Source organism: Ammospiza nelsoni, chromosome 5 (genome assembly GCF_027579445.1).
Source record: "Ammospiza nelsoni isolate bAmmNel1 chromosome 5, bAmmNel1.pri, whole genome shotgun sequence".
NCBI classification, from domain to species: domain Eukaryota; kingdom Metazoa; phylum Chordata; class Aves; order Passeriformes; family Passerellidae; genus Ammospiza; species Ammospiza nelsoni.
This window is the reverse complement of record NC_080637.1, coordinates 22,340,482-22,361,180: the sequence shown is the minus strand read 5'-3', so window position 1 is coordinate 22,361,180 and position 20,699 is coordinate 22,340,482. Positions and strand designations below refer to the sequence as shown.

Here is a 20,699-nt window from a genome sequence, read left to right as displayed (position 1 = left end):
TCTAACAGCTGTCTCATACAGCCCAAAAGCATGTTTAGTTTTTGTTATGACTACCATACAAAATAATAAGAACATTGAAGCTTTTCCCTTTGAAAAAGGATATTGAAAGGTGCTGCACATGCAACAGAAGCCTATTGTGCACCACTAAGAATTTAACAGGGTAAAGACCATTCCTTATATGCAACATTACAACCACTATTTTTATTTATTTAGTTCTTTAGTTATTTAGGTATGCATTCTCCAGTACATCAGTGAGATCTGGAATTAATGCTTGCAACCCCAAGGGAAAGAGCTTGTATTTCTATAATGCTTAGAATGGGATTTACATTTTTAATGCTTTCCCTGGAAAATATTTTTTTGTTTCTCTATTTAAAAATTACTCATTTATTTTAATGGAAGAACAAGGAGCATAATTTGCTCGCTCAGAGCAAGCACATTAAACTGCAGCTGAAAAGCAAGGCATAAAGAAAGTACTAAACAAATGATAAAAACCTTTCACAGTAGAAGCACAGAAAAGCTCCACACTCAGGCAAACTGAACCAGGAGGTAGCCATGTGTCTGGCCTTTCATTAATGACCTTACCTAATCTTCTGTGACTCTGTTCTTCCCTGTGTTACTATGATGCCACTATTTTAAGCACAAATCTTGAGGTGAGCTACAGATTCATTGTTTTACAATCCCTATTGAAGAAACACTGATACTCTGCATAAATGCTTTCTCTATTTAGCTACTACCTTATGGACTGTCTACTGAAGGAAAATGACAATGGCAACGGTCTTAACCCTGAGGTTCCAATCAAAGTGTTCCTAAAGCCACAAAATGTAGATAGCAGAAAAATAAATTGCTCTACAGAGGTGAGTGACATGAGAAAGGGAAAGTGAAAAGGGAAGTCCTGGTATAAGTATGGAAAGTCACACAATTACTTTTAAATGTCACCTTTGATTCCACCTAAGGTGAGTCTACACTACTGTCTTTTACCCTTTATCATTTATTTCTGTCTATATGGGAACTTTTGACCCAGCACACTAATAGTTTGAAATGCAGACTAACAAACCATCTCTTCAGCACTTGCCTTCCAGAAAATCTGTGTCCAGAACCTGCAGCTGCACACACCAAGCAGCCCATTGCTTAACTTCTCAATGCTTTGCTGAGCCACTACCTAGTGTAGTCACTAAAGGAAAATGTAAAAGTTTGGGTAATTTTTTCTTTTTCTGTGGATTCAGCAGCAAAATTAAGGGGTTTTAGGGTGATTGTTACAAAACACTGGAAATCCCTTCTTGGAACTTTTTTCTCAAGGAACAGAAAGCTCCAAAATGTAATTTCAGCAACAGCAAGGATACACTGTTTAGATGGATATTCTATATTGTAATGCTCCTTTATACAACTAGACTAATACGAAAGGAAAAAAAGAATAATCTGTCAGTATGCAGATTTTTTTTTTCAGGATCTGCTTTTCGTAAAATAACAACTGTTTTAAATAAAAAAATTAACAGACCTCAAAATTACTGTTTATCTGAGAGCTAATAATGATCTCTGCACAATCATGTATTTATTTTTAAGCATAAATAATTTTTAATATATAAAAAAAATTACTTGTAAAAAATCACAAGAAAACTGAGTAGTTTTCTTTTCAAACAAAAAAGTATCTAATAGAAAGCAGAAAAGCAAACCAGAAGAGGGGTCCCGTGCATAATAAGCACCTAAGTAAAAACACTCATTTAGGCTTCCTACACTGAAAAGAAGAAAAGTGCACTCTAACAGTACAGAATGCTATTATGACAAGTATTGTCATTACAAACATACAACAGTATGAATAAATTATTAGTCTTGCTTCCCCATCTCACTTTCAATACAGGCAACCAAGACGCAAGCCAGGGTGAAAATTTTCATGGGTGTGTATCTAGACTGACACTGCCAGGCACTGGTACATACTGAGTGAACAATTCATGAGAGGCATTACCTCCTGTTTCTCAACAAGGTTCAAAACCACCTAGAGACTGGTGATGGGCAAAAGGGCAAGACATGGTCATTTATGCTCTCGAAATTTCTATATGCATATTTATTTCACTATTTCCTTGAAAAAGAGATAATTATGAATCCATAACAATACTGTTAAAAGTTGCAACTTCTATTTACTTCATGTTACTTTGTATTTCTGTGACACTTTAAACCTTCAAAATCTTGTCAAACATTGATAAAAACTCATAGTACTGTGATGAAGAGGTAGATGCTGTCAGGTCAGTCTAAAGACGTGGGAAAACAAATCACAAACTAGACTGACCCACCTGGGCCTGCAGAGTCTATCAGGAAGGAGCCAGGAATAGAATCAGAAAATGTCAGTATCCCAGTTGGCATAAGACCAGTTAGTGTGTTTTATTCTGAAACCCCTGTTATTGCTCTTTCTGACTCATACTGCTCTTATTAGCTGTCCACACCACCCTGCCTTTGTTTTTGCTGTCCTCCTACTCTCAATCCACTGGTATTGCTTTCAAATAGGCACATTAACCTGTGGACACACACCTGAAATTATGTGTAGTTATTAAGAAATTTCAGGACCTATAAATATATTTGTTTCATCTGTTCAGTGGGACATTCTGTATTCTAGAACTCCTGGAACTCACAACACCTCTGAGGATCAATGCACATACTAACACAGTGACAGCAAAGAAGAGCCTGCCCATAGTGGGGTGAAAAACAGTTTTCTGAAGGTCATGAGCATCTGAGATGTATGAAGTATTCTTAGCTTGAACAGGATCCAAAAGCAGAAACTTCTTTGCTTCAAATCCTTTTTCTCAAGATTTCTCTTTGCCGAAAACAACAACCCTAAACTAAATTAGGCTGTAAAGTGTGTTCCAATGAAAACACTGTATCTAATAAAATATTTTCTAATTAATTCGAATGTACCTGTGTCATACTTACAAGACATATAAGCCAATTTTTGAAAGGTCTGTCCAAATCAAGAGACAAGAATAGGATATTTTTAAAACATAAAATTGGTCATTTAGGTCATATCAAAATTTAAGAAGAATTCAAAGGAATTGTTTTCAAGTCAACTATTGCCCACAAACAACAATTGAACTTTTCCAAGATAAGACAGGTCCAGACCACTCTGAAACACAAATTTCAAATTCACTCTACTGAAGTATTCTAGGAGGAGAAGGGAGGTAAAATTTGAGGTAATCCTTCTCCCCCACCTTTTTATTTGACAGACCACAACACTGTAGATGATATTTTACAGGCTGCCCTTGCCTTCAGCTTGAGCCAGCCAGAGACCAGGTAGACAGAATAAGGCTTTCCTCATCAAAACCATTTTGCTTATAAGTAAGATTTAATGGTGAAGATTTGGCTTCACCATGCTATTCACAGCCAAAGCCCTTCCAGGTTTAAACTGGATCACACATCTGCATTTGCTTTAGCACGATGTTATAGAAAGCTTACAGCTGTCTGCAAGATATTAGTTGCAATTTTTGTGGATCAGGTGGGAATGAGAATGGAAACAGACACAACTTGTGCATTAAGCAGTGTGTAAACAGTCTTCCTCCAAGCTCTGATTGTTACAGTGAAAGGCATGGGTGGAACATGCATCTTCAAACCACAAAATTTCCAAAATGCACTGTGAAATAAAACTGGTATCAGTCCTGCAAGAGACATGCAACATAATAATACATTTTAAAAGAAGACAGATACATAGCTATTCTTTCCTTTTCAGTGGTGCCTCTGGATGAGGAGGGTTAATAGTCTCTCTATATGCTATATGTATTATATAGGGTATATATACTATATACCCTAATATATGCCTTAGTGGCATAAGGATTATGTTTATTGTTAACTTTCCAAATAGAGCAGAAAATACAACCAACCTTAATTATCTCCTTTCATCCCAATTTCTTCCATACTATGCTTCTTTATGTGAAAACAGAATATTCCCTTCTAACAAAAGTGGCTTTCACAAGTCCCTCAGATAGAACAGACTATTTTAGGAGTTAATCACAGAATCACCATAAGATTTAGGCTGAAAGGAGCCTCTGGAGGTCACCTAGCTCAAACCTTGTGCAGAGCAAGAGCAGTTAAAATTAGGTTGTTCAGGTTATTATCCAGTGGTGTTTCAAATGTATTTTAATATTAAGTGTCTGTATATAATTCATATTTCTCTGCAATAAGAGAGAGGAAAAATTTCTTCTACAATATAAAATAGTAATGAATGACAGACCATAAAACCAAGGCACCAAGTGAAACTTGGTGAAACTCTTTTATGTGAAACTTTTCCAGCATTAATCCAGAAGACACACTGAGATAAATGTGTATTCTTTTTCTTCTCCATAATTTCCTTTGCAGAACCAAGGAAACATCAGAAACATCCTACTGCTAATTTCTTTTTTTCCCTCTTAACAGCTGGATAACAAACATATACAGTATTTAATCAATGCACCCAATTTTTTGAAAGATTGTTTCTTCACTGTATTCTGTGAATTGCTCCAAACAGAAACACATACTGATACATGACAAGATGAACACAATGATGGAGTTTTTACTTTAGAGACAGAAAAGCGAAATTTAGAGAAAATTATAACAATCCTTACACCACTCAGTCAAGCCTAGTTTAAGAAAGTAGACACACAGTTTCCTGTCATGATCCCCACTATTCCCCTTAAAATTCCAAAATGCTATTAAAGGATCATGCTCATCTTCACCAAGTTTTCAGCATTGCATACATCAGCATAATTATGTCTGTCAAACTTAAGCCTGTGAAATGATATTACTAAAAATACACAGACATTCTCTAACAAATAACCTCACTTTTGTAAATGTTGCCTTAAATGTATTTACGACTCAAAGAAAATAACTCCGTATGCCAAAATTAGAACGAACTACTTTGTACTTGATCTGTGACATCAACACTGGATTTTGCAGCACCTAGCTGCAAGTAGAAATCTTTCAGAGGTAATAAACAGTCAAAAGAACAGGTGAAAGTAAAAAACCCTGATCAAGAAGCTAAATCCTAAATGAAATCTTTCCTCAGAAGATACATTAGGAAGTATATGAACAGAAAAGAAAGCTAAGCACAGTTGTATCAGGTACTATGAAAATGCAGTCTTAGTAGTTCCATGTAGAAAATCCCATGCTCAAATATACCCATTTCAATAAAAAAAGCACCCAAACAAAGAACAGAAAACACTGTAAACACTGTAAGGAGAGTTAATCAGCTTGCCAGCAACCGAAAAGTTTGATTACTGCCTCTCTGCTCAGCCAAAATTTGTCTTTCTGTCCCGCCCTTCTTCCTATGTATATTCTCTCATTTTCTATTTAAGAATCCAAGCAATATAAGGCAAGTAAAACTTCTTCATTTTATCTTTTCTGTTGTGCAAAAGCAAGAACATGAATTCCTACACATGAAAACAATATGAGGAATGACTGCAGAAAACCAACAGTATAATTAAAATATTACTGAATGAAACAAACTTCATTTATGCACATGTATCAGACAGAGAGCAGTAGAATGTGGGAAAGAGGAGTAGGTGTGCTTTCTCTTCCTTTACACACTGGATATCTGTGTTGCCAACCACAAACTAGGTGACAGCTTTAAGTGTCATTGTCCCCTTGTTTCCCTTAATCAAAAATAAAAAACTATAAAGATGCAGGGACTACAATGAAGATGAAGAAAGAAAACTTCCTGATGTTTGAAACATGATTGTCCAACATTATAAACGTTATTTATCTATTTTCCTTTCAGAAATGTCGGCTTAGGCCACATTCTCAAAACATCATATTAAAAAAGTACTATTTTTTATGAGTGATAATGTAATTTAAGGAAGTCTGAAATTTTACAAATTAAGCCTTTTTCTCCATTTTTTAAACTGCTCTATGGAAGGTTTTCTATGCAATCTTTAGCTAATGTATGCACAAGTTCTCATACTTCAAATATTTTATGGAATTAATGATGGTAGAATATGGCATAAAAATAATGTGAGCAGCATTTACTTTATTTGTGCAGTACTGACTGAGGTTCCCTGCCTCCTCTAGCCAGATTTAATTATGCATTCTTCACATACTTCTAACATATAATAGCCCTTTAAAAAAGATTCTACAATCACTGGCAGTAAAATATGGTCATCTTATTTGTCTTGTTCACATGAATAAATATCCTGTCTCTATTAAAGTTTTCTCACCATCAAGATATGATGTTTTCTGATTGCATAAGTATGTGACAAGAAAAAGTCACATGTAGTACTAAATGACAGTATGTTCCCATTTTTTTACTTTTAGGCATGATTTTACATGCCTAAAACATGACACTTTCAAGAAATCACATTATTTAATATTCAGAATGAATAAAAATCAAGGGTAAGAAAGAAATGTGGATACCAGACTCCACAAGACTAAAAACAAGACGACTTCAACAACGTTTGAAAAATGAAATTAGCACTGGATTTCTGCAGATGACCCCCTGTGGCATCACAACAAAGTTATGCAAAGCTTCACACAACTAAAAGGGCCCTCTGAGGGCTCTGCTTACTGATCTCTGGTAGAAAAGGTCACAGGCTATGTTGGAGGGATTTTCAGCAGGGCTAAAAGGCAGGAAACAGTCGGAAGGAATGAAGAAATATTTCACAGGCAGTTATAAAAATTTTATTTGGTTTGCATATTAAGCTCTGTAACTGATCTGTTTGTAAAACTGTACAAGACATAAGCTCAGTAAAACTACATCATTCTATGGCATTTGCATTTTAGAATGACCATAAGTTACTCAGTAAGATGCATATAAGCAGTACTTCATTTTGGTTGCTAAAGAAGAAAATGAAGCACTTAAACATAAACTTACAAAGTCATTATTCAAAGAGAAAGAAAGCATGAGTTAAATGCATTAAAAAACCAGAAAATATTTACTACTGATGAAAACTGAAAGCCCCTTCCAGGGACGTTAATTAGGCATCTTCCCTTTAAGAATGAATATTGTTTCTAGTTTTTGTATTACTCTTAAAATAGCACTCAGGGATTTAGAGGAATACTTATATACATGTATAAAAATACTTGAGAAAATATTCAGCATTTGGAATAGTGGATAAATTGTGAATTAAGTGTGCACTTGACTCATGTTTCCATTAATCTCTCCTCTAAGATCACACTGGCTTGCAATGGCATTTTGAAACATTCATCTGAGTATCTTATTTTCTCCTTTTCACTGTAAAAGCTTTTGAATTGTGAGTAGTAGCATTGCACTGCATATAGAGATGTTCCAAAGATAAAAAAAGTAGGCATAAATAATTCTTTATACTGGTTTTTTTTTCTTTCCATAAGTGTGGCTACCAGTTCAAAATGACTAACTGACTACAGAAAAATATCTCCTGCCAGCAGTCCCCACAGCAGGCTGGTGGTAATCATTCACTTTTCATCACTGTCTCATTCTATGCTTAGTATGAGAGTTTTGGTACCCTTTTTCTAGCTGCACATCCTACTTAAAATCTGAAGTTACGATCTCCTCCAGCCTCACAGATACTTTTCCATCATATCAGAAAGACAGTACCAAAAATCATACCAGTAAAAGGCAGCTCCAGCAGCAGGCAGAGCAGGCGGGCAGTAGCCTCAGGCACCTGACAGCTGTTTTTTCTGCATCAGGAAAGAGAAGGTCTGGCTGTGCTTGCCCACCAGTGCTCTTCCACCACTGTAATTTCTGATTAAACTCTGCTGAGCCCTCTTGGTTGCCTCCACCACCAATCAATAAAAGCAATATTGCTACTGCCAAAAAAACCCGATTTGGCTCTAACAGAAAAACTAAACTATGGAAGAAAGCATGTCCCTTTACATAGGCAGCTTCCTCCATCTTCTTAATGTTTGCTCGTAATTTGCTAATTTCATGCTTGTCTAATTTAATATCTTCCCCCATTGCCTCAAACGAGGTCTCTATCTGTGCTCAAAAGCTAAGTCTCTAAATACTCATAATCATACTGCACGCCAGTGTCTCCTAATCACTCTTGCCAGAAATGGCAAAGAGCACAACTCAGAGCAGCACAAGAACTAGATACTTTTCAGAGCTCTATAATCCTTGCCCATTTAAGTTACACTGTTTTAGAGGTTAGCAGGTCAACAGCACCAGTAACTCCCATTTCTGTTCTTGCAGGCTACAGTTCAGGGCATTTCTCAAAAATTCATCTTCTAATAATTTTTTGCAAACAAATCCATATGACTTGGGTTTGTATGATATCACTTAGATGCAATAGCCCATAATCTGTCTCTCTCCCATATTCAATCAACTCATACCTTTTGAGCCTGAAGTTCATTAAATCAGTTTACAAGCTTTGAGCAGGTCCTAACATTACACTTTTTGCTAGAAACACTTCAGTTCCTGCATTGACTCCATCTTTTTTGGAACTTCCTTTTTACAAAGCTTCCCCTTTTACAAGTAGGAAAATCAATTAACCTCTTGGTAATTTTTACTTGATGACTCTATGTACTTCTGATTGATTTTACAAACTTTACCTTAACCTGCAGTATGAAATAAGTAAGGCATGAACTGATTGTGAGCCATCCCTATCATGTTCTGTTCACCATATCTGGAAATAGCTAGAGAAAACAAAACCCTTAACATCCTCAGACTGTTTTCTGAAAGGAAGATAAACATGTCCAAAATTAAAAAACTTGTGTATGCTAAGTGATTTAAAGACTCATACCAATGACATCAGAGGTTAACCAAGCATCTAAAACAGACCTAAACCAGTTCAAGGGTGAGGAAAAAGACCAATACACCATGAGAAGGAACAAGAACCTTGGCTGTGCCAGTAGGCAAAGGCTGTAGGCGTGTACTGCAGGAAACCATATGAGAGCAACTGTAAGACACAGGACAGTTTGGAGATGTGCCCTCCATAAAAAACCCTAGTGGGTCTCATGGGACCCTGAACCACCAAAAAACACTCCAAAAGGTGAAAAAATTAGCAGATGATGTTGAATACCCACTTAGGACCTTGCTTCAAAGTGTACATCTGTGTGTCTTCTTTATTATCACTCCTTTTAGAAGGCCCTTGCAGTACATGGAAATGATAAGAATAAGCATTCCAATACCCTGGAGAAGGAACACAGCCAGGGACTGTGACAAATTAATTTTACATCTTGTCCCACATACTTAGTGTTCTGCAAAGCTGTTTGAATATGCTGCTGGCTTATTTGCCAAGGAAAGTTGCCACAGCTGGAGTAAAGTCCACCAAATTAGATCTCCTTCTTACTCCCAACTGTAGAAGAGACAGATAAAATTGTGCTTCAAATTTTGTCAAAAAAAATTCTGTCTTTGTGGTCTGAATGGAATAGAAACTACCATTCCAACTCTGCAGAAGATGTTTTATCAGATACTGTAACAACTGCAATTTTTAAATTGTCTTTCACATGGCACACTATGGTGCCAGTAAAACCCCAACATACTGCCTGGAAAGTTATCTACAAAAGATTCCAAATGACATTTTAACAGAGTGAAAAGTGTCTGAAGACAGTGTGTAGGTCAAACAAATCAACCAATTTAATTTCCTACTCTCCGCTACACTAACTGGTTCAACTACAGATGGCATGATGTTATCCCCCTCCAAGCCAGTTTGCTGACTGGCTCCATCAAAAATTAATTGAAAGAACTGGATCCTATAATTTAAAATGAAATAGGCTCAGCAGGTGAGCAAGCTTTGTCAAGATTGATTACTGAGTATTGATTTCCCTCCAATTGTACAAGTTACACTCCACAAGGCCACCTGCACATTAACCTAGAATACATAAAATCACCTCAGGCTAACATCTATCAAGAGGTTTGTATTTTTGGAGGATGTAGTCTCTAGTTCTTTTCCTCACTTGTTCATTCAATGGCTTTCATTTGGACAGCATCCACAGAGTGAACTTACTTCGCCCTAAAAAAGTATTATCTGTATTTTAACTTCTCAGAAAGAATTCAAGATAACTACTCAGGAAAAAAAAAATCCCATAATCTAGCACTAAGCTAATTGTAAAAATTGTAAAGAAAACCAGACAAGTTGCCCCAAGACAAAAAGAGATACTGATGCAGCAACAGCAGAGTGGCTTACTGTGGCCTGGAAGCTTCTGCTTGGTCTGTCTGAAGCTTTTCTCCCCCTTCCACTTCCATGGTGCAGTAGACAATCCGATTGGGAGCGACTGACTTTAAACCTTGTACTTCCATTATAACAATCTGAGGAAAAGAGAGCAAATAGTTTATCCTTCAGAAAAAATTACACAGCATAAATGTTGCAGTACTAAGCTCTGTGAAGATTAAAAAAAAATAAAAAATCCCCAAAATCCCAAAGTCCACTCACTCAAATCTTAAGACAGAGGAAAGTTTTGATTTTTTTCTTCTTTTTCCACTTTCAACAACATCTAAAAGGAATTGAAATTTTTGTTCTGTTTCTACTTGGGCAGTGACTAAAACCTACTCCAATCCCTATTTAAATGCCAATAGCACAATTTGAGACTCATGTCTGAACATAATTCTAAATTTTTGTACATGAGAAACTGTATCCATTAATGAGTCTGATGGTAAACAAGTAAGTACATTGATCATATCTAGACAGGTAAATTATGATGCTGTGTCTCTGGAGGTTGCAACCCTTGAACCTCAGAAGGGATTTGGTGCTGTGCTGAGCAAGAGGCTGGTCAGAGCACTGGTATCAGCTCCTTAAGATTCTCCCCACTATGCACATCCTTTCCTTCTCCCAGTGCAGTACTTGCAGTCAGGTTCAGTATGCATATGGAGAAGAGGAAGAAGAGAAACAGAAAAAGCCACCACTACCAGCTGTGCCCTGAAAGTTTTCCTCACCAGGGAAATTTTCAGCTTGGCAGATCCTGTAGATTTTCACCTCCTCTAGACTACTCTACATTTGCTCAGAAAAGCCAAATGCAGCTCTACTTTAAATGCTCTCTGCCTTTTATAAATCTTGTCACAGTGTGAAATTATTGGAATTTTTGCATTTCAGATGTTTCTAATTCAGAAGATTTGAAAACACAGTCAGGTTCCCCGGGTTTCTTTGGAAAAGCTGCTTTTCTTGACAGTTCTCTTTGGGCCCATGAAAAGAAACTTGGAAAAATGTGCTCTATCAACAGGAACTGCCCTCAACTGAACCTTACATGTAAACCAACATTTGTTTAATTTGTTTTAAGGTGCCAGAAGTAATGACTACTACTGGTCTCATTATAGGCACTAGGCTTCTTACGTCAGCAAGCAACTACTAAAATATGTTGCTACTGAACTTCTTTGCACGTGACACTTTGTTCCAATTCAAGCAAATTAAAACAGACTTTACCCCCAGCCCCTCAGGTATAAAATCCTTTTTTCTCTAAATATCCCAGAGTGTTAGTAATAGGTACATGTCTTGCAAAATTGCCAGTTTGTAAATATTACAGTGAGACAACAGTCATTGATCATTTAGACCATTTTCATATTACCAATAAATAAACAATACTGCCTATTATGGTTCATAAATAATAACAGCAATCCAGGGAGGATGATCAAGTCATCCCTCTTTTCTATCTGTTGTTCAGGAATTCAAGCAGTTAGGCAGCACTAAAGATCCTTCTAGGTAATACTGCCTATGTGGTCTTTCCACATAGCAAATATATGTTCTTGCTGAATACTGACTTCATGTTTACTCATTTTTATGTTGATACTTCTTTTCCTGAGTTTCCAATGTAACTGCACAGTACACTTTTCTCTGGTAACAATTCTGGATTCCAGCACTGAAAAAAAGTTGCATTTCATTCCTTCCAAAGGAAACTGTCACTGGTGGATGTATTAGCTCATTAGCTGATAAACAATTTCCTAAATGCCTGTCTACTTTTGAAACTGTCTAACAGCTGAAGAATATAAATAAGTCCTCTCCTGCTACTATGGGTTTTTAATTTTTTTTTATAAATTTCTACAAACAGGATATTTAAAGAAATATTCAAATTGTAAAATCGTTGGCTGTTGCATGCAGCAAGGAGGCTCAGGAATGTCTCTGACCTTAGTCAGTAAGGTCTACTCCCACTAGAACACTGTTAATATTAGTAACAAGTTCTACTATTTATAATAACAATGCACAGTGACAGCAAGAACCCTGCCCACTTTACCCAGCATCTAGAAATTTTGGGGTTCTTCCACTCTGTCCTACATGATGTAGATTTCCTATTCATTCATGTGCTAGTTCAGCAGCCCCCAATGGGGATTCTGCTGGTTACCCTACAACTGATTCCCCACACAAGGTGTGACACAGATATGTTTATGTGTTATTCAAAAGATGTGAAATCGTGTACATTTGAGCTCACATTTTCAAAGAAGAAAGTACTCTGTCTTCTAGGAAATGCAATCAGCACTTCTTATTTGGCCATTTGCACAGAAAAAGATCACATCTTTCATATTTCAGTCTTCATTAATATCAATTCAACTTTCTTTTTGCCCTTATACCTTCTGAGACTGCTTCTCAAGAGCAAAAGATGCACACACTGTTTGGCGAGACAGTCAACTTATGGGGTTACTATCATGCCTAAAATGAAAATCTGCCCTACTAAAAACTATCTCATGTGGAGTAATACTTTAATTCTTTGCCTTGCATGGGATGAACTGTAGATTAGTTATCTTGCAACAAATCTCTTCATTGCTAATGGGGAAAAGGAAAAAAAAAACTTAGTTCACCAGACCTAATAGTCTACATATCTAGAAGAGTGGTGGAAGAGCAGAGGGGCTATAAACAAAGTAAAGCTGCTATAAATTTACCAGAAATTAGATCTCCTGTCATTTTTCATTTCATGATTGTTTCAAACTTTTACTGTGCTTTTGCCCTAAATACCACATCATTTCTCTCTAGAGGGACAGGGAAGGCTTTTCTTCTTTGGACATCTATCACCAAGCATGCTCTCTTGAAGACCAGAAATATTATTGCCAAACTTTTTACGGTACTTTTTAGATTATTCAGAACTACTCTTGTAAATGCTATTTATGGACCATTCCAGGCTTGGTATTCCCCTTGAGGCAGACATGGCACATGTGATGGAGGCACACAGGATTCAGCACAGGAGTTATAAATACTTCATCTTCTCATATCCTTCAACACTAAAAACTGTACTCCAGTTTTACATGCTTGATGAACTAAAACTTTTTGGCATATAGAATGATGGATCTGAAAGCTGATTGTTGGGCCTTTACATTATTAGTTAGCAACATTAAAATTGCATATATTGGGATAAGTAATTTCTCTTTTATACAAAGAATTGAAACTTCATTGTCCATATTTGATGTTTTTTATTCTGTATCTTTAATGATGACATGGGAAAAAATTATCTGACTTTTCAATACATGAAAAAAAAATCAGATGCTCGTTTCACTTGAGAAAATAAATATTTAAAAGATAAATTATTTTTATTTCTTTTGAACTCTTTAACAATTGAAATATTTATTGTGGAACATTACCTGCTGTCTTAAACAAACTACAAGCATTTCAAGTGCATGACACAAGTATGACAACTACACAATGCACACTGTGGTAATGTTTTGATTCTACTAATATTGAAAGCAAAATAAGTATTTCTTGTTATGCACATTTGCAGAATTAGACCTCAGTTATGAGGCCAGGCTGAAGGGGACTTTAATCCATCACATCCAGGGGAAGGCGACTGTGGCAGAGGCGTTGGAACTAGATGATCCTTAAGGTCCCTTCCAACCCAAACCATTCTATGATTCTATTCTGTCATCAGAATTGTTTAATAACCAAATGTATTTGTGGCTTCCTGTTGAAGAAGATGAAATCCATACAGATTAGGACTGCATCCCTACAGGCCAGACTTCCTGTATAATCTGAGAAAAAACATTTTCTTGAGGAAAATGCAGAAATTTATAAAAAACTGCTATGATCACCAGTAAAGAAAAATCACTGTGTTTTATCTAAATGCTTCTAGAGAGAAAACTCTATTCATTTATAAAATTCCAGGAAGGCATTCCTGATAATAACAGTGTTTCATTTTAACATTTAAAATTATACTTAGCTATTTAATAAACTGGAATTCATTTAAAGGTACATTTGTGTGGGAGATTCAACTTCCCACACTACTGTGTAGGCCCTAAAGCAACTACCACTGCAAGAGGAAAATGCATCATCCAGCTGTATTCTAAATCCTAATTACCACAGATGTAGAGCATAATTAACTTCTTTAACATAACATTCTAAAATTATCAAGAAAGGACTAATAAGAGTAACAAGACAGATATTCTAGCAATTTAAAGCATCAACAAGTTTCCTGTGAAATTTGTGATTACCTCTAATGTGAAGGAGAGAACCACATCAGACTTTGATAGCTGAACTTCATTTTCATCTCCTATGTCCAAGAATGCAGAATTCTGTGATCGCTTTAATTTCTGCAGTTTGAATTCTGGCCCACCTTTAGACACTGGCAGACTTTCCAAATTTGCCATCAGCAGATTCACTGAAGACCGCAACTCTTCTATGTACATGTTCTCCATTTCCCTTGTTACAAATTTTGGGAATTTTCTTTCCTTGGAAAATAAATTTTAAAAGTTAGGGTGAAAAAAAATTCCCACATTATAGATCATATTAATTTACCAACTTGCTTTCAGTTAAGAGACAATAAATAAGAATATAATATAATATAATATCATAATTTTGGTATCTATCTATTTTCATGTCTTCAAAATATAATGGAAAGGTGAATCCTGTCCCATAAATACAGTACAGGTAATTTTCAAAAGAAGAAATAAAGTAAAAATGGATCCTTGCACATCTCCCTGAATCATTTAACCATAAATCCAAGCTGAAGAACCACACATTAGGTATTTCTACTTACAGGTGTTTTAAGTATAGTAATTAATAAAATGCCTTTAATGTTACCTCTAATATTTTATAAACTCACATTTATAAAATGACCTGTCCACTAGTAGTTTTTTTACTTCATCTATTTCCCATGCTACCAATAATAAGTCAATCACATTCACGCTTCTAATATAAAGCTAATAAACTACAACCATGACAAGAAATTCCTATCATGGTTCACCTTTATTTTTAATAATGGGACATTCATTTTGAAAGTAACATTTACTTACAATGCACTGGTTTATTTTAAATAATAATCTCTCTCATAAACATTAGAGATAACTTAATAATATTTTTTTCCTCTGTAGAAGTTAGACAATAATATTTAAATACTGTGTTTATAACAATAAACACAAAGAAAAAACATATGTACATATGTAGTGCATACATGAACTCATACAGAGATAATTTTATGCACAGTTTCTCCAAATATTGAATATGGAATCTTAGGAGAGTAATGGGAAACAAACACTAATCCAAATATACTGTCTGCAAAGACAGGCACCTTGCTCCCACACTGGACAATTTTTATTGTTTTATGTTATAAGGCCTATAATAAATTTTTTAATATTAAAACCTTTACAGTTGATTTCGTTGCAATAACAAAGGCCATGCAAGTTGACTGTGATCAAAAAGTCCTGCAGCAAGTCGTGTGGACTGGCTCACCACACCATGGCAGAGCCAGTAAATGACTTATTAAAAAACCCCTAAAAATAAAAACAAGTAATTCACAGTTAGAGACTAAAAACACAGACCAAGGCTCAGGGCTGTCTAGCAAAAAACCCCAAACCCTTAGTAGTGTTTTTTCAAATTGTACTATATCCTGTGAGGATCATTCAGATAATAATATGCCCACACAGAAGACAAATAAAACACATTGTTATTGTGTTCTCAAAAGATCTAACCTCTTGCGAAGATGCTTTTCCCATCCAAAGTAAAAAAATGAATAAAATTGGACTTGCTGGGGAAGGAAATGTTGGATCACACAGGATATGCCTTTCCAAAACCAGGTTTTGCTCTCTCCCTAGCCCAGTTGTCAGACATTCTTCAGAGCAGAAAGAAATGCATCTGCAGACTGTTTTCAAACAATCTTCAGTTTAATTTTAGAATAAGAAACAGGAAACACACTTTATGGATCATCCCACTCAATCTCATCTGGAGATGTGTTTTTGGTACAGGAAAGCAACCACTTACCCTTGCCATTTGTTCTGCCAGTTGCAGTCGTCCATCTAGTTCACGTCTTATCTGGGCTGCTTGCTCATCTCCATTATCCAACTTGGAAAGAGAACAAAAACAAATCCAACTGTGAGAAATGCACTGTATTCTGAATTTATAGCAAGCCATGTAGCTAAAAAACAAGAGAAATTCATTTTCATCTTAAAATCAGTGAAACAGTAAGCACATACACAGCTTTGAGGCTCACTAAGATGAAAGAAATATAATGGCCACCATATAGTCAGAGCACTCAGGGTTTCTGAAGGGTAACCAGTGCTCCCTTGCATTTTTAATACCCAGGCTATACAGAAGAGGTATTATTTCTTTATAAAAATAGCAGCTAAAATAATTCCTCCATTTATCAGAAAACTGGAATGACAAATTGGCTTAGAAAATGTTTGCAAGGAAATTTACCCTTTGGTACCATGAGTTCCTGTATAGGCATATATAGGTATATGGAATAAAACTGTGCAACTTTGCTTCCTAAGAATGGTATTATTTCACTCACAAAGCTCCTTTCTCCCAGTATTGCTCAACTGCTCACACCAAGGCATATCCAATTTGTGAACCTCCAATATTTTCATACCTACAGAATAGTCAGGACTAAATGTCTGACTTCTACCAGGGAGGCAAAGGGGAAGGACACATTTCTTCACCTCAAGAGAACAGCTGGGTCTCACCAGGAATGAGACTGCCCAACTCACTTTTCACCTGTTCACTTTTCAAGGGCAGTGGAGGGGAGGGAGGTGAAGTGGGGCTCCAGCTCAATGCATGGACCTGCAAGGCTTGTTAAGAGGAAAAAAGAGTGACACATCTTGCCATCTCACCCGAATAATTGCCAAACAAGGACAAAGATAGACTTGCTACAGAGGCCTCTCTCTGTCCCTCTCTCTGTCCCTGGGGCTAAACACAGACATGAGATGCTGAAACAACCCTAGTGCATTTAGTGTATAGCTAAGGTTTAATGATACCTGAATTGTTCTTGATTAAAAGAAAACTCAAAATCATTAGTGATGCAAATTGGCATAAACTGGTCCTTTAATTAAATCAGATCTCCAGCTAATGAACATACAGTTAGTTTGGCAAATTATTTATTACATTAAACTAGGATTTTTCAGTGTTTTTCTCACTAAGACTGCTACTCTGAGTGTATCATGCCAAATTTGTAACACCACCTCCTTTACAATGCTCCTCAGTTAAATCTAATGCTTCTTAAACCAAAACATTCATGAAAATTAGGATTCCAATTAAAAAAAGAGAGAAAAATAACAATTAAAAATCCACTATCTAGTGCTTACAGGTCCATGTGCTTAATGCAAATCTGACCATATTTAGAAATGGGATGAAAAGTGTTTTCCTAACACAGAAATGATAAGGGAACATGGAATCTGTCAACTGTACAATCTGGAATCTTACAAAATCCTTGCAGAAACTCAGCCAGGCTACCAGAAAGAAAGAGAACAAAAGCTGATGGGATCCCCAAACAGGCTCAAGTTTATACCGCAGAGTACAAGAGGGATCATGTCCCAGACTGGAAGGGTTCTCCCACTAAGCCTGTCAAAAAATCTCCTCCTAACTTGACTGTGAGAATAAAAGCAAAACTTTTCTTCATGAAAGAAAATGTTTTAAGTTTCCAGAATATAGTTATGGTATTCCAAAAAAATTCCCAAGTTTGTATTCTTCCATTTTGCAAAAGAAGAGACTTATTGAACTTGTCACTGAGAATATTTCTATTTTCTTTTGTATTATAACCAGATAATTTTGTAATTATTTTTGTTTTCTCACTATGAAAGCCTGTCCAATAAGAAAAATTATTTTGTTTTTCTTTTTTTGGCTAAGAGAAGTAAAAATAATTTTAATAATATATACCATGACAGACATTTGCTTGAAAATATCTGCTTGAAAGTAATTTCAATGACAGAATTTTGATTTTTGCAAAAAGAAGAGTGTAGAATGGAACAAAGCTAAAACCTCTTCCTGCGCCAATACACAACTTAAATGACTGCCTCCACTATTAATTCATTTGAAGTAGTAAGAGATTTCACTTCAAGACTGGTATTTAGCTATTTTTCCATTTAAAGAAATGATCATTCAAGTTAATGAATATGTGAGCTAATCTGGAAAATTTAACAATTTTTTTTCCTTAACCTTGCATTGCTTTTCATCATCTCTTTGCACTTGAGTACTTAAAAATGTGATTTCCGTACCTACTTACTTTAAAACTTCGGTCTTCTTCCCAAAATACTTATAAATTCTATTGAGTTTGCTGTCCGTATGTAATGGTGTTTTGTAAAGTATGGAAAGAAGCTGAAGAGGTGAAAAGCAAAGAAGGTGGTTTTATTTGCAGGGAAGAGCCAAGGTAATAATGACTGGTAGGTCATTCACATCTGTCCCAGTAAGAAGTAAAGCTGTTGATATTATTATTTTTGCAGTATGCAAAATAAAGTGATAATCAGAAAAACAGTAACCTTGATATCTCATTCCATGCAAGATGATTTTACCTGTTTTTATTCTAAACTCAAAAAACTACATGAAGAAACAACTTTACAAGCAATGCACTGGAGTGATTATGAATGTGTACTCCATCATAACTAATTTATCTAATGAATATGAAGTGAAAATGGCAGTAAGATTGAGAAAATTCTGCAAATGCAAGAATTTGGAATTTCTGAGTTGTATCCACTTTTTTACATAGGGAGACACTTGATAGGACCCATAACATGGGTGGGAGAAGTGACAACCATTAACATCAAGTGTACCCTTTTCCTTAATTCCATATTTGAGAATCAGATCCATACCCAAAACATCTGTGGATATCAAGCTATGACAACCATTGGAGTAATTTTCAAACTGTTAAATAAAAACTAGAAAAGCATGACACTGCATAGAAATTAATATAAATGCAACTGTGCAGAACAGCTACTCAGATTCTTCTCAGTATTGCAATTGAAATTTGGTTAAAAGAAACCACTGATCTGGATAGATTTATAATAGAGGCTTTGTACAAAAGGTTTGGGGTTTTTTTTATGAACAATTCACATTTTCATGGGCATCACACATAATGCTTCCCACTCTTAAATACAAAGTCATGTTTTTTAAAAATTCCAGCATTAGAGATTATTGAAAAAGAGGGTATACATAAATCTCATTTAACAAGAAACTTTTCAGCTTGCTGCAACAGTAATTGTACCATACCCTAGCTATTCACTGATTTCACTGACACTAGAGATGCTTCCCATGTCACTTAAACCTCACATAACCAGTTAGTGTTTTACCAGCAGGGGACCTCAGACTACAGAACACTCTACAGACACCAGAGACCAGTTTTCAGCAGATCAGACACATTAGAAGTCCTGACCAAACAAACCAATGTTTCCCCTAAATGCCACACATAGGGTGTCGAATACTCGTAAAACCAAGGCAAAGACATTGACTCCCCTTTTGAGGGCTAGTTAATTCAGGTGGAACATTCCCAACTGAGCAAAAGCATGAGTGAGATAGATTTTCCTTCTCCAAAGATGATTCTGATTTTTAAAGCTTCATCAGAAAAATCAATACTTATGAGTGACTCCACTAGGGGGCATAAAAAGTTACTTTGAAAAAAAAGAGAGACCATCATAATTTTTTTTTTCCAGTGATGTTACATTAAAACAACTTTCTAAAATAAACTCACCACCATTAGACATCAAGCTATTAATTCAAAAATACTTTTATTCCTTAATGCTTGAAGTTGCCTTTACTTTTTCTCACTCTGGAAAGGACAAACATCTTTGGAGATAGAGTGGGAGCATCCTCAAAATGCAAGTTGCCCAGCAATTCTTATTAAGAGGATTTCAGTTGCTTATGTAAGTGTCCACTTCTGAAAGACAGACTGAAGTTTTCTACTCCAAATTTCTGCTTTAAGGATTTCAGCCAAAACACTCCCTTGCTTCTGAAGAGACCATGCTAGAAAATAGACAACACACTGCTTTATCCACTATTAGAAAAGTGGTGACCATCTTGTCAAAAAGTTCAAGCAGTACCTTCCTTTGAAGTAAGGATCTGACATTTAGCAGGATCCTGACTGTGAAAATCAGCTCAATCCTGATCACATTACAAACCTTTGAAAAGTCACTTTTGCAGTAGTCATGCTCCAAACAGCCACTACCAGAGGCTAAATCAAACTGCATTCAGACACATCTTCAGGTTGTGCTGCCCTCTGCCTTGAATCTGCATGAAGTCAATGCTCCTCAGTTTATCTGGTAATTTAAGTAAGACTGTAAACTTATCAGACTTAAAAATTACTATTCAGAAACATCATGCTATCTTACTTGACAAACTGTTGCTTAATTTGTATGCCTGAACAGCACAGAACAGAAATACATCTGTTATAAATACATCTGAATAAATCAATGCTTCTATATTTTAACAGGTTGGAAAAAGGCAGCATACTTTGTGATTCCTATTCAAATATTTTTTCTCTTTTGAAATTACTTAGAAGGCTGTAATGCAGCAGTGTATTTTGGCCCAGAAAAAAACAAAAATTACACTAGAAAAAGAAATCTGGTTAATGTGCAACTTAAGATAAAAAAGGTACTAATGCTGCCAGAAGGTGCTGTGTTAAAGCCCCCAGCACACACCTGCACTACTTTACACACAAATTCAGAT

General features: G+C 35.8%; 1 protein-coding gene across 4 annotated transcripts in view; it reads right to left on the bottom strand.

Moving 5' to 3' along the window:
• CADPS2 (calcium dependent secretion activator 2) overlaps positions 1–20,699 on the bottom strand; it is a 285,443-nt gene that overhangs the window by 153,438 nt on the left and 111,306 nt on the right. For all 4 annotated transcript variants that reach the window (XM_059471758.1, XM_059471759.1, XM_059471760.1 and 1 more), the window contains exons 4-6: positions 16,032–16,112; positions 14,267–14,503; positions 10,053–10,174 (exon numbers count right to left, since the gene is read on the bottom strand). In XM_059471758.1, the coding sequence (XP_059327741.1) occupies positions 10,053–10,174; positions 14,267–14,503; positions 16,032–16,112 (440 nt within the window). The remainder of the gene's footprint in view (positions 1–10,052; positions 10,175–14,266; positions 14,504–16,031; positions 16,113–20,699) is intronic.